Raw genomic sequence first — 14,785 nt, forward strand, 5'->3', positions numbered from 1 at the left:
CTCTCTCTCTCTCTCTCTCTCTCTCTCTAACACACCACATACTCATTCCGTGTCGTGATTCGCCAGAATACGTCACTTGACGAGAAAATAGATACGTCTTGTTCCCCATTGAATCGACAAAAGTGACGTCAGAGGGTATTTTTTGAAAAGCTAACAAATTTGGAAACGTGTCCGGTCACGTGACCGTAGTGTCGTCTGCAACTTTGCAACAATGGCAGGTGACTAGAAGGTGATGTGCGTCCGGGATGAGCGACGTGCCTCTGTCTAAAACAGGTTTTCCGACATTTTCCAACATTCCATAGGACTTGAACAGCTCAACGTCGAAAAAGATTCAAGTGCAACCAAGGATTGTTGCTAGGTATGCTTAGGATATTTTTGAAAGAAAGTGGTACCACGTACAACTGTAAGCGCTATGGAAATATCGCCAAGTAAACTTGTCACAGTGGATTGTTGCCGTGCAAAATATTAAAACCCATTAAAAACTATAACATAATATAACACGAGCGTGTGGTGTGCTATAAAACACCTATAATCTGGTCTTTATTAGGGCTACAGCGCCTGTTCATTACCCCTCGTGGCCTTGTGTTACCAGAAACACATCGCTATACCCCTTGGCCTACGGCCTCGGGGAATAGCGATGTGTTTCTGGTAACACACGGCCCCTCGGGGTAATAGACGGACGCTGTAGCGCTCGTGACCAGAAATAGGTGTTCAATATGCCGCGGCCATATTTGAGTTGAAACTCGAAAATCGTTTAGTTGACAATGTCAAAATCTCAGTGGTGCACTTGTCGTCAACGTTTGAAAAACGTTCTGTGGTCACACTTCAGTAAACATTTTTACAGAAGTTGCATTTGATTTCAAACAATTTTATCGGAAAAAATGCACAGCTATGCATTCTCTTTACAGATCATAATTGTGACGCTTCACGTCTTCATGCGAGGTATGGGTATAATTATGGTAATGCGACGTGCTCTGCAGTTAGCTGTAGTCTTCTGTACTTTACAGGTTCTTTGACCGAGCCTCGAAACCCACCGCTTGATTTTAGACAACTTTTCGCGATAGATCCACTGTATGCAAGAAGCGGCGCTTTAACTGCTTTTTCGTAAAATCGGTCGTTACCTCCTTTGAATAACACAATTGAAAACGTGCTCCCAAAGATCCTGTACGCCTTAAAAGGAGATTTATCTGTCTGTAGTATAATTGTATCAGTAGCTCGTCTCAAATCCATTGCATTTCGAAGAAAGGAACTTCCAAAATAGCAATATGGAAAGTGCCCACGCATCCCAACCAGGATTTTTTTACCGAATTTTTAGTAATTAAAAGCTAGATTTTCGTATGCTGGGGTTTAGACTGTCATAGTTAGCATAATATTCTCTCACGATGACAATCTCTTGCAGTAGGGGAAAAACACGAAGTTTCATTTCATGTGGAAGCCGATCAAAGAATGAGATCCGTGTAAGTCATCGCTGATCTAGATTTGCTCTCATACAGAGGAACAGGCTTTACTCTAAACATGTCTATTGTCGAACAATAAAACCTTGCGAATGTGGATGCAAAAGCAAGACTTGGGGCACTCTCTTGCGCCGTGAGGGCTGCATCCTGAAAACGACCCTCTTTCACAACCCGTGTAGGCTCTTCTGAAGTTATACACTTCTAAAGTCTTTTTCCCCGTAAGGATTAGCTTTAAATAACTTTTACATGAACGCATACGGTGATTTGAAACAGTGAAGGAACGTTCCACAAGCAGACAACATGTGTGTCTGTCTTGGTCTGTCTGTGTGTCTGTCTGTGTGTCTGTCTGTGTATCTCTCTCTATGTATGTATGTATGTATGTATGTATGTATGTATGTATGTATGTATGTATGTATGTATGTATGTATGTATGTATGTATGTATGTATGTATGTATGTATGTATGTATGTATGTATGTATGTATGTATGTATGTATGTATGTATGTATGTATGTATGTATGTATGTATGTATGTATGTATTCTATGTATGTATGTATGTATGTATGTATGTATGTATGTATGTATGTATGTATGTATGTATGTATGTATGTATGTATCAGTATGTATGTATGTATGTATGTATGTATGTATGTATGTATGTATGTATGTATGTATGTATGTATGTATGTATGTATGTATGTATGTATGTATGTATGTATGTATGTATGTATGTATGTATGTATGTATGTATGTATGTATGTATGTATGTATGTATGTATGTATTTATATCGCCAACCGAGATGAGGAGGAGTCATCGGTGTACTTGTATCGGCCAATTGTAAAAATTATCACCATGGCAGCGAGGGGCTGAAATTAGGGACGAGAGAAATGAAAATTTTGTCGCTGCATTAAAAACATTCATGAACGGGAACGCTGTTGCATATTGTGTTTGCACAAGCGTACATGTTTTGAGCGCAGCCATCCCTCCAAGACAGGTAAGATGAGAATGTTATGTAGTATAGTATGCTATCGTTATGTTTTAAACTTAATAGATAATTTGATGCCGATGCTATGTAAAGTTTAGGCATTGTCGCAAAGTGTTCCAAAGTCCATCCCATGCGTAAGAATATCACCACATGGAACGAAAAATGTTTAAAGACCAGTCACTTAAATCTCATGATAGTTTTCCGTTTAGTCTGCCAATCACATAGTGAAAAATAGAGCTCCATGCGCATGGTTGTACCGCTTACCTTTACGATGTCACATGGCCAGGGGTAGGATAATTTCAGATTATCGAAATCTATATGGCAAATTGTTACAATTTTACTCTGTGGACGACATCAACACTGAGCACGTTTGGGGTGTCGTTTTGGGAGAGGAGTTTTGATCTTAAAAAAATAGTGCCATGAAAAATACTGTAATAAAAACATTTCGTTTGACTGTTGAACTTATGCGACAGTCTGCAGAAATCTGCGACGGTCCCTAAGTAAAGGGGGGTTAACTGTCACTAGATTACAGATAACCAAGTACTTTCAGATGCCTGTGTCGGATAGGTCTAATGGTGACATGTCATTCAAACATACGTTTCATAATACAAAAGATGTTTGCCGATAGTTGTCGCTAAATGGACGATGTTTTTTAAGTTACGAAAACGTACACAGGACTATTAAATGTGTTCTTATTTGCATGACTTCTTTGAGACGAAAGAAGGGCTAATTAGACTAAGTTGCTGTCACCCGAAGTCATGGTTCACTCTGTACTTGCCATATGAAGTTAAAAATGGACTTGGCTGTACAACCGTATTTCAGCTGTTACGATTCCAAGAAAATGTCATTTTGTTTACGACCAAAAGCGACGGAGAACAAGCTTACAAGAAAGGAATGATGATTACCAAAACAGACAGACAAGGACTTGAAAATTCGATTTACTTGACAAGTTTCCTCCAATTTGAAAATGAGCCCACACGAGCAGTGTGATGTACTAGCGCAGTATTGTACAACTGAGTCCAAAAATGGCTCGACAAGACGAATTCTATCTTTATGAGACAAATACATTCATCAAATGGTTAAACTTGATGACTACGAAAAAATGCAAATATTGTACTTTCTTTGATTTTAAATTTAACTTGATAAGGCAATAATATGATGTGAAAATTGGTGTTTTCGGCTTAGTCTTTGAGATATATCGTACCTTTTGATTTTTTGCAGCTCAAAACTGAAAATGAAAAATTCAAAGAGATAGATTTAAGCACGTCCCTTTATAGAGGGACCGTAATTAAAGGGCGCTGTCGTCGGAACTCTGCTCAAAGGTTACAAGGGACCCCTGCGACAGATGTAAACGCTGTATGTAGGGTACGTTGGCGATTGATGAAAGTTAAAGATGCTTGTGAACGATGAATATCGTAAAATTTAAATGCTGCAACTATGTTGACTTGGAGCATGTAGATTTCATGTATTAGGCCTAAATACATTGTTTGTAAACAAGAAAGTCGCACACGCTAAGTTCCGAAGACAGCCTCCCTTTGAGGTAGAACTGACCCTCAAACTTTTACAATTCTTTTCTGATATACAACTTGTAGGGGTTCATTTTAAAGCTCTTGGTGTAAGAAAACATTTCACCGGCTTAGTTTTTGAAAATTCGAAAATTTCATTTTTCTCCATAGAGTTAACACAGGGATGGCGGCCATTTTGAATTTTAAATATCGGTAAATCTTGAATTTGCACGATGACCCCCGATTTTTATTCTTGATTTTGAAAAAGAGTATGGTTGAAAGATTCCTCTTGACAGTTTGAGCAAAAGTTTAAGTCTTTCACTTTCGAGGCGCTTACTCCCTTAAGGTTGATTTAAAGAGACTGAAGCACAGGTAAGCTTACTTCTTTTCATTGTTGGTTTTATTTCTATTTTATTAGTATTATAACCACTCCCTTGATTGCATTTTCGAAAACGGCTTCTCTTACCGATTTTTTGAACGTTTCAAGAAAATGACACTTTACAATATGACATTTTCTTGCATTTCTTCATACGAGCCGATAGTAAGCTGCACTACCCATGGTACGTTCTTCTGCCACACTATGCTGAATTTAGACAATTGAAATGTTATAAATCTAACCAAAAACTGTAAGATATCCAATCTTCACTACGATTAGAATATACCGAGATGACGTCATTCGTATGAAACAGTAAATCAAAGAGGTGGTGTTTTCTGTTTACGGTAGAATGCGCCAAGGGACAGATATTTGGACTCTCAAATTTTTGTACTTTCAAGTCATTCTTTTGTGATCTACCGCTTGAGGGGGGGGGGGTGTAATTTTAAGGTAGTATGCACCTCGAAAGTGAAAGACTTAAACTTTTGCTCTAACTTTCCTCTCAAGGAATCTTTCAATCATTCTCTTTCAAAATCAGGAATAAACACAGGGGGTCACCATGCAAATTTTGGTACTAGAGAAACAAATTACCCATATCGATTTACCGATATTAGAAATTCAAAATGGCCGCCATCCCTGTGTTAACTCTATGGAGAAAAATAAAAGAAATTCGAATTTCGAAAAACTAAGCCCGTGAAAAGTTTTCTTTCACTAAGAGCTTTAAAATGAACCCCCACATGTGGTATATCAGAAGAGAATTGTAAAAGTTTGAGAGTCCGAATGTCTGTCCCCGAGGTGCGCGTTCTACCTTAAAGCTCTTGGAGAAGGAAAAACGTTCACCGTCTTAGTTCATTTTTGTCTATAGTTCATTTTTGTCGATAGAATCAGCACTGGGATGGCGGCTATATATTTTTAATGCTAGATGTCGTTCGTGTTGGGTTATTGGTTTCCCTAGTTCCAAACTTTGCACGGTGACCCCCGATTTTATCGTCAATGCGGCAAGAGAATAGTTGAAAGTTTCATTAGGAAAGGTTCAGCAAAAAGTTTAAGCCTTTTGACTTTCGAGGTGCATACTATCTCAATGTATCAACTGTGATACCTTTATCAGACATCGAGATGAAAATACAGTAAGAGTATAATTTATATAATTTATATCAGTTTTCACCTTTCTCGCATCACTTATTATAATACAAGAAAATGAACGTGTTACAGAAATTTACGGCAATGCTTTCAAAAGCGGGGCAAGATGACCCGGTACTAGATTTGTACGTGAACAAATAAACAGCACCTATAAACAAACTGTTCAGACGGTACATATGGAACATCATTACGGTGGAATGTGTTTGCATGTTTGCAGAAGCGCCCCTTCTTTGCGTTGTACGAGTTTGCCGTATAGTAACTCATTTCGTGACTCAAATAGCTTTGTAAAGATGAATAAGATAAATTTGTGTCGTGCGATTTCCAAAACATTTAACATCGATGAGATAGACTCATTTTCATCTATTTTCGTGTACTTGCGGGCTACCTGACACGGAAACCGTCTCACGACTCGCCACTTCAACCTATATTTAGACCTTCTAGCACACACGTGCTGGGTACTTTTGCATTTTCAAAATGTCTGAAATAAAAAGCGACTTACGCACTAAAATGCTTATTGAAGTGTGACTACAAAACAGTTTTGAACATTGGTGACGCACTTATAAAACACAGATTTTTCACAACTAAATAATATCAAATATGACAAGAGCAGCAAGCGAGTGCTCAGAAACTGTGAACAATCAACTGACTCCGTTTACAAAGAATTGAAATAATGACATTTCCAAAGACAACATGGCTATGTAATTAATAGGTATTGAAATAAACGTCTTTCCAACAGTTGTATATGTCTTTGGTCAGCAAAATGCGAAAAGATACAGCTAACGGGGCTTGTCCATACCTTTCTGTGGAAACTTTAAACAATTGTTTTGCATCATGAATAATAACAGGGGATCATCGTACAAATTTTGCAATAGGAGAATCAAATTACCTACAATTTACCCATATTTCCAATTCAAAATGGCCGCTGAAGGTAGTTAGTGGGAAGAGGACAATGCATTTAGCGATGCACTCAACTGGGCGTTTATGAAATATGTAGCTTTCAATGTCTGCAACCAAATATGGACATAGAAGCTTAAAAATTGAATTGATGTTGATAAATTGCAGGATTTTTGCAAACAGCAATGCTATTTTTGGATTCCGCGTGCTGCAAAATCCTTAACGATGAATTAATGAACTTCGCCTTTAGCTCGTTACTGTACGATGATTAAACACGGAAAACCAACCCACACACTGGTCCAAAGAACCTTTACGCAAGGAGGTACATCTATAAGAGTTCATCTCAGCTAGGGAGGCTTGTACAATTCGCAAGAGCCCAGAAGGCCAGCATTCTGATGAGTTTTTGTACACAAGGTACTGCAAACAGAAATGCAATCAAGGAGACAAACCCTGTAAAGCCAGCAGCCAAGAAGGGAAGACCTTAGGGTAGTACGCACTTCAAAAGTCACAGATTTACAAATCTCTGCTCCCACTTTCATCAAACAAACTTTTACTGTAAACCATTCGCTTTCAAAACCAAGAACAAAAGTCAAGGATCACTATGCAATTTTGGTACTATGTCCTTGTGAAACAATCCTTTAGGAAAACATTTGATTTTGCCAATTTTTAAATACACAACTTGATTGTGAAAAATTCATTTACTCCAGGGGCTCAAAATGAATCCATAAAAGTAGAAGACCAAATGACTTTTGTAAAAAGTTGGGAGTTCAATATCCTACTTTTAAATGGGCGTGCACATTCGATTGCTAATGTTCACAACTTCAATGGGCAATTTTTTCCAATCTTGGTTAAAAATTTTGTTTCTCAAAAACTACTTGTCTGAGAGTTTTGATATTTGGTATACAGGTTCCCTGGGGCTATCTTAATATGATCTATTGAAATAATGATGGAATCTGCAATTTTGTATTTTTGCAGCTTTTTGACCATTTTTGGTCAGGCCATCCTGAAATGAATTAGCAAAGATAGCCACCTTCTTCATCAACACATATGTCACAAATAGTTATTCTCTACATAACACCTCTACATAACACAGCAGAGGTCTATTGGTAGTTATGTTGCTTGTTTCTTCAAAACAGCTGGTCAGACAGCTTTGACATTTGGTATACAGGTAACTTTAGATAATTTCAAATAGTTAGGAAATCCTTAATTTTGTGTTTTGGGGCAATTTTTGCTAGTTCTTGTGTGTATATAGGGGTCTGTAAGTATGAACCATACTGTAACAATTCTTCCGCCATATGAATATTGCCAAAGGACCTCTGCACTCACTGTATCTGGTATTATGGTATGTAAGTCTTCTATACCTTCCATGTCTATAGTAGCTTCAGGGTCATTGGCCTAATTTTTTTTTCTACAAAATCACCGACATGAAGCAAGTCTGGACCACTGGTGGAGTTGAGCTAAAACACACTTGCACTTCAAACACTGCACTTATCCTAGTGTGTCATGTACTTAATGACTATTCCATGGAACCCTCTCACAAATGGGCAGAGAAAATTTTGGTGGAGCAAAATCAGACATTTCTGATGAGTCACGCAACACATCATGGCAAACTCTACGTCAGTGAACACATCAGTAACAAGTGATATTTTAATCTTTATACTTTATTGAGTAAAAACCTCTTGCACATGAAAAAAAAATTCACGTCATATGGTGATAACGGTTCCATTTTCTGTTTATAAATGAAGAAATGGTGCTCTCTGATGCTCACTATTTTTAGAAAGGATTATCTCCATCCTCTTTCATTTGTGTTCTATATTTAGAGCAACGAGCTCCCTACAAAATATGCGACATAAAAATAGGGTACCATTAAAAGCCACAACAGCTGGAACTAAAAATATACAGCTCATCACGTGTTGTCACAACATACAACAAGTGCTCTCCTCGCAAGGAAGCCTTACTAAAATGTTTACAAAATAAAACTCAGCGGTGTTGGGGACAAAAAAAAAGGTACATTCATAAATTAAAATGAGTAAGTTGGTTCTTTTCACTGTGCAGCAAAACTGACAAAAAAAATTTCACCTTTCACAGTAATACGAGTAATGCAAGAGTGCACATTTATTAAGTATAAAAAATGTACCAAAAATTACGATCTTCAAATCTTCTGGGACATTTCGGATATTTTTGGCGCATCACATAAAATGTTTATTGTGATAATGCCCTCTTGTTATTTTTTGATTTATAAGTTCTTATATACTATGTATATTACACATTGGGCATTCTTCCATGAACCAGCTGCTGCAGACGCTTCAACCGCGGCGGCCTGTATCGTCTCCTGGGTTTCGTTTTGGTTTTGTGCACCTGAAGGGCGAAAAATATCAAGACCACTGCCAAGGCCAGGAATGCCAGGACAGGCAGCGTGTGTGCAGAGTCCTGCTGCTGCGTGATTATCCCGCCAGGCCCTACCTCCCAGCCTGGTCGCTCATGGATGGCATGCGGCACGACTTGGGAATCTCTTCTGCCGAGCAGTGGCATGACAGGCTCTGCTATTGACAATAACTTTTGATGTTTGTACAGGTTACTGTGAATGGAGGAAGACAGAAAAATAGGTGGTTACACTAGAGTATGGCTACATATTTTTTTAAGAAATGTTGTCTCACAAAGTGGCAGCCTTGTTTTCCTTATCTAATTAGGAGGCCACAATACAAAAACTTGCAGTACTGAGTAGGTATTTACCCCATGATCTAAACCCTTCCCCAATATGGTTTGGCCAAAACATTTTTGCTTTCGTCCATTAATGGGTGAGGGCACAGGGTATATTATTGTATAAATGATTCTGTATGTTCCATAATGACAACTTTCTAGAGAAGTCACTATTCTCTGCATGCCGACAAAGACAAACCCAAAAATAGATTTTTTGTGTGGTGACATGTTGAAAAATACATATAATCCTTTCACGCATAATCTGTTAGCGTAATCAACTTGCCAGCTCTGAGCAATTATCATAATAAACCTTGAAACCATCTCTAAACAAGGTACAGCTGACACATGATCACCGGATGCCTGATGAATTTATTCAACAGCACAGCTTGTTATGTATACTAACACTATGCATACTCATAATTGTGTAAATTCTTGACAACAGCAAGTTTCACAGATAAACACAGAAGAAACTCACAGGGCCAGTAGCTGTAACTTTTGATAGTTATTCACTGTTTTGTATGTCAATTGCAAGTTCATGTTCTACTCCCCAAGGCATGTTGAAACACCGACTATTTAGCTTGTCAATACAGCGTTCGGACGTGTAAAATGCACTGCTATTGTTTACAAGTGAATTCTAGTCCGGACCAGAATTCACTAATCAACAATAACAATGCAGTCTTCACATGCACAGGCTGAGTTGACAAGCTGAATACTGTATCTTGATATGCATGGTGGTGGAGAACAAGAAACTGTGGTTTACATCAAAGTTACAGCTACAGGCCCTTTCAAATAGCTGTAACATTACTATGTATTATGATACATCCAATTTATGCTGCCTACGTAGACTATGTTTTAAACTCAATGTACAAAATATATATATATATATATATATATATATATATATATATATATATATATATATATATATATATATATATATATATATATATATATATATATATATATATATATATATATATATACACTCACACACACATATATATACATACATATATACATACGTATATCCCGTCAATTTTGGCTTTCCTCGAGCCCGCGCCCATAAATAAACGTTAATGGTCAGGGAGGAGTCTGTTATTTCCATTATATTATCAACAAACCCAAGAGAACCTTCTAAATTTGTGAAACTTTCCATAGTGAACGACACTTGGGTCCCTGAACTGAGCAATACGCGACGCACTGTCACTCACGCTGTAAAAATTTGGCAAATCCGGAGATGTTTTCAGAAAAAAGTATCTCAACTTGGCCCACAAGTGCTCCACTTTATTTTGTGATTGATTATGATTTACGTTTCAGCTGTAAAGTTACGATACTTTGACTTGTTAATCTTATTATTCATATTCACGTGCATGTAAACAAACCATTACTGTGTATTTGTGGTCAGTCACGCGGTTCAGCTCAACCAATCAAAATGCAACGGGCAGGGCATGGTAATATAATGTCCAGTGAACTAACACTGAAATTTTCACTTGTCAAAGACATATCACAACACAATACAAGTATGAGTTTCGGTGGTACTTACGTTGGTGCTGATATATTGAGTGGTTCACCTTTAGCCCAGGCTAGATGGGGACAGGCTGGCAGAGGCTGGGCTTGAGTTTTTCCAAGGTGGGATTCTAAAACTTTGGAATACCGGTAGAGATGATTACCTGACAGGGGAGGGGAAAGCACAGCAAGACAGCGACATGGTAAGTGCAAATTCGCTCACACTTTTTTACAGAAATGACCATGGAAATCAGACGTACTAATGGGTCGATATTTGCTCATCATCAGTCCTTAGTTTGGTCGCATCTAAAGGTGGACGCAAATGCTCAAACATTCCTAGGAGATTTATGGATTGAATGACTATTCAATTGTTGTACACATGGAGTTACATCCCTACATATATGATGTGACGGCTTAAAACATGGCTCATGACTTAAACATTGTCTGTGTTATAACCTGTACAAATTGCAATACTAGTAAATTTTAGAGAAAAAAAACAATTGAAAAAGTATGAGTTTCCAACAAATGTGTGACCAGTGAATGTTTTTACAAAATTTCGTCTCTGTCTGAACTCTGATTCTCCTCAGAGACATAACCCTTTCACAACCATGGTTTGGCCTCAATCCATTGATATCAATGATAATGATGGGACCTCAAATCTGTTTTGTCCTTCCAAACTGACTGAGGTGTGAAGGAAGCCCTGCTCTGGGTAGACCAAGCTGTCTGGTAATGCAGCCTTTAGCTGAAAGATTCAGGTTTATAGAATTTAAAACTCCCTGATACTGTATATTGGCTGTCTTAAAATGGAGACACGGTTGGAGCAGAACTTAAAATATATTTTGTTAATAACCAATTCGTGAATTTACAAACAAATATGGAAATCTAGGGGAGGGCACTGATGCTCTCACTAACAAGCAGCCACTTTGGTAGACGGACACCACATTTATGCACCAACATCTTGGGATATACACAGCACACAAAGCGATAATCTATGTCACAGAGCAGTGAAAAATTTGTACCTTCCATTCTCTCAGGAAGTTCTGCATCCATGGGAAGCGGCAGACCAGACTGCTCTGTCAGCATGGGGGCTAGATTGCCGTACGCCGTGTACTGCAGCAACGCTTCCAGTAACCAAAAACATTCTGAAGAAGGAATGGGACAGTATAAAGGAATTGTTAAAACATGATGAAGAATCTAAACATACCGAGGCGTTTGAAATAGTTTGTTTGCTACTTTCGTTCTTTAAGGTAGTACGCACTTCGAAAATCAAAGACAATGATAAAGCCCCATGGTGAGAGAGTGCATGCATGCCGTACTCAGGGTATTTGCATAAGGACTTGCAGTGTATTTTGCAGCTGTACCTGCAAGAGCATCTAGTGAGAATACGAACAGCAGAATACACTCTAAGCCTGAGTGTATATACCAGAGTATGGTGCACGTGTAGTCTCGCCATAGGGTTCTGTTATCATTACATATGTAAAAAGATCTAGAATAAGAAACAAATATAAGCTCTTTTTGGTATTTATAGACATACCAAATATGAGCTAAAAATGCATAATTTTGTTTTGGCCTTAGGTTTTGCTTACCAAAATGGCAAAATGGTGGCAAAATTTGGTAAATTCAAAAAATTACTTTTGAAATTAGAATATATGAAAGATCGTGGACCTTATGAAAGTTGAGCACATTCATCTGTAGGTAGAGGTTACCTAAAATGTACGTTGTTTACTCTCAAACACACATGGAGCCGACACATTGTGGTGAAATATGGGTGTTCTTTTACACATATTTGCGCATCTTGGGCCAGAAGCAGTTTATATATTTAGAAGCAGACCAAGCTGGATGGTATGATGTTTCATAAGAATGAATTACAAAACCGCTGTGAGTCGATAGAATCAATGGATAACTGTCTGTGGCTGTCATAAACTAACATCAGGCAACACTTGGTGGTGCGATAAACTGAATTGTATTATACCAGTATATTGGTGGAACAAATGCTGCAGTGTGATTGGTCGAGATGTGAAAATAACTGTGGTATATTTGCAATACAGCATGGTTGGAACAGGCACCAGCTCTCAGCTAGAGAAAATTTCCTTTTTGACATTTCACGCCAGAATTTCAATTCAATATTATGTTATAATGGCAACTAGAAAGCATTTGCAAGCAAAAGCGAAGTTCCAGAGACCAGAGCAGCGGAAGAAACAAGACAATGTATGACAAAGATAGCTGCAGAATGAAAGAGTGCTTTAGATTTTAATATTCAGGGTAATAGCAGTAAACACCTAGCCCTGCGTACGATGCTGTGTGTTCCGCTACAGCTAATCGCCCCGCTCACCACAGAGCGGGGTGATTAGCTGTAGCGGAACACACAGCGCAGGGCTAAGTAAACACCATAATACAACTAAAAGCAAGGCAGTCCGGGGAATTACAGTACACAGATTACAAATGCCTACATGTACGGTAAAAACGCAACAGATACATACGGGGGCGACAACGCACGGAAATGTTTATCAGACGACATTCTCGCGAGCCAGAGCAATAATTTTCGCTCAGCTGACCTACGCAAAAATCAATCGCTTGACGGGTAGCGCTGAGTTGTTGCCGTAAAGAGGCTTGTGATTTACGACGATGATCAGACGAGAGGAAACATCGGACCTAGGCCGTTGAAATTGAGCCGCATGCATTTTCATTTGATTAAAAGTACAGACTAAAACAATTTTCATTGCTATGTCGCTGTTTTCACAAGATACTGACCGTTTGATCTTGGAAAGTTGAGTTGCTTTACGTGCAGCCAACGCATGCCGGTGCGTGACAGACAGTACGTTCACTATGAATGCCTAGCTCTGCATGGCAGGGCTGTCGGGCAGTTTCTCCGCCAAAACAGCCGATTTTGAGTCCAAATTTTGCATTGATCATCGTTTTCGAGCACACCCACCTCGCCTAGGTACACGATGTGCTCAGCCGCGCTTGTAAACTTAGGGAAAGGCTAATTTTCTCTCTCTGTGCGAGCGAAGCGATCGATACGCGGCCATTGTTAATGTCATTCAACCCATGAGCATTCGGGCGAAACAGTATAGCGCCACGTACGGCGAGTATTTAGAGAAAAATAAAATCAAAAAGCAACAAAAAACAAAGCGAAAGAAAGCTAGAATTATTAATAACTGAACGCAATATGATAGTTGAGCAATGCCAAATAAAAAATAAATAAATAAACAAACAAGAAATGCCCGTAAAACCCGTCCGAGCTGAGCGATGACGTCATAAGCGTGTCGCAATGCATTCTGGGTAATTGAGGTAAAATTTGTGTATAGCATGTTCTATGGTAGTAAAACCGGAAATAGAGAAAGAAAGAAAGAAAGAAAGAAAGAAAGAAAGAAAGAAAGAAAGAAAGAAAGAAAGAAAGAAGGAAAGTGAGCAAAAACTAACAGTTCCAGAGCTGGTCTCTGGAACTAATAAACTACCCCAGCAAAAGTATACCACTCGGTTTTGACAAGTTCACTCCATATATACACTCGCTAATGCTCTTGCACATATGTTGTGAACTGGTCAAAATCTTGTGGTATTCCGTCTCTAGGTGTGGTTTATCACTTAAGCATCACCATGGTAATTCCTCCCATGTTATCATTTTCACAAGATAATACTTTTAGCACATCCTATGACTGCAAAGAACCAGTGTGATAAATCTAGGAAGCAGATCACCAGTTCATGGGAGTCGCCATGCTGATGGCAAATACATCAAATGTATGACATGCAAGTCACATAGAATTGTTTTGTAGCAACAGTAAATGTCAGTGTGCATTCATCACCAGTCACCCTGAATATCAATCAGTTGCAGCCAGCCGGAGATGTCCTCAAAATCAAAGTTTATAACTATGAAAATCTGAATTTAATGAAAGTTTGTTAGTATGAAACTCTGACTGAAATTCTGCTTTGAACTTTCCGTATACAAAACAAGATAAATCGTTTGTTGGAAGGTTTAAAACAATTCTAAGGTGTTTTGAACAACAAGCATGTCACAACAAATCTGATTTGGTGATTGTGTATCATATGGTTTCCATTGTAACCATGGCAAATAGTTGGTGCCAATTTGTGCATGGTAATTGAAATACAGCAAAACTCCCTCTCTTCTAAATGCAATGAGTAAGAGTATGTTTTCATCATGTAGTGCTCAAAAAGACAAGAAATGCTAGTTGATAAGGCAGTACTCCCTCCATGTTTTCACAGATGAAG

At 38.4% G+C, this 14,785-nt stretch overlaps 1 protein-coding gene across 1 annotated transcript in view; it reads right to left on the reverse strand.

The window, feature by feature from the left end:
- Positions 1 to 7,995: 7,995 nt before the first annotated feature.
- The window catches only part of LOC139147781 (membrane-bound transcription factor site-1 protease-like), a 44,112-nt gene continuing 37,322 nt past the window's right edge, over positions 7,996 to 14,785 (reverse strand). The window contains exons 21-23 of the mRNA XM_070718985.1: positions 11,578 to 11,700; positions 10,596 to 10,722; positions 7,996 to 8,930 (exon numbers count right to left, since the gene is read on the reverse strand). Coding sequence (XP_070575086.1) covers positions 8,615 to 8,930; positions 10,596 to 10,722; positions 11,578 to 11,700 — 566 coding nt within the window. The 3' untranslated portion in view covers positions 7,996 to 8,614. The remainder of the gene's footprint in view (positions 8,931 to 10,595; positions 10,723 to 11,577; positions 11,701 to 14,785) is intronic.

This window comes from Ptychodera flava, chromosome 13 (genome assembly GCF_041260155.1).
Source record: "Ptychodera flava strain L36383 chromosome 13, AS_Pfla_20210202, whole genome shotgun sequence".
NCBI lineage: Eukaryota > Metazoa > Hemichordata > Enteropneusta > Ptychoderidae > Ptychodera > Ptychodera flava.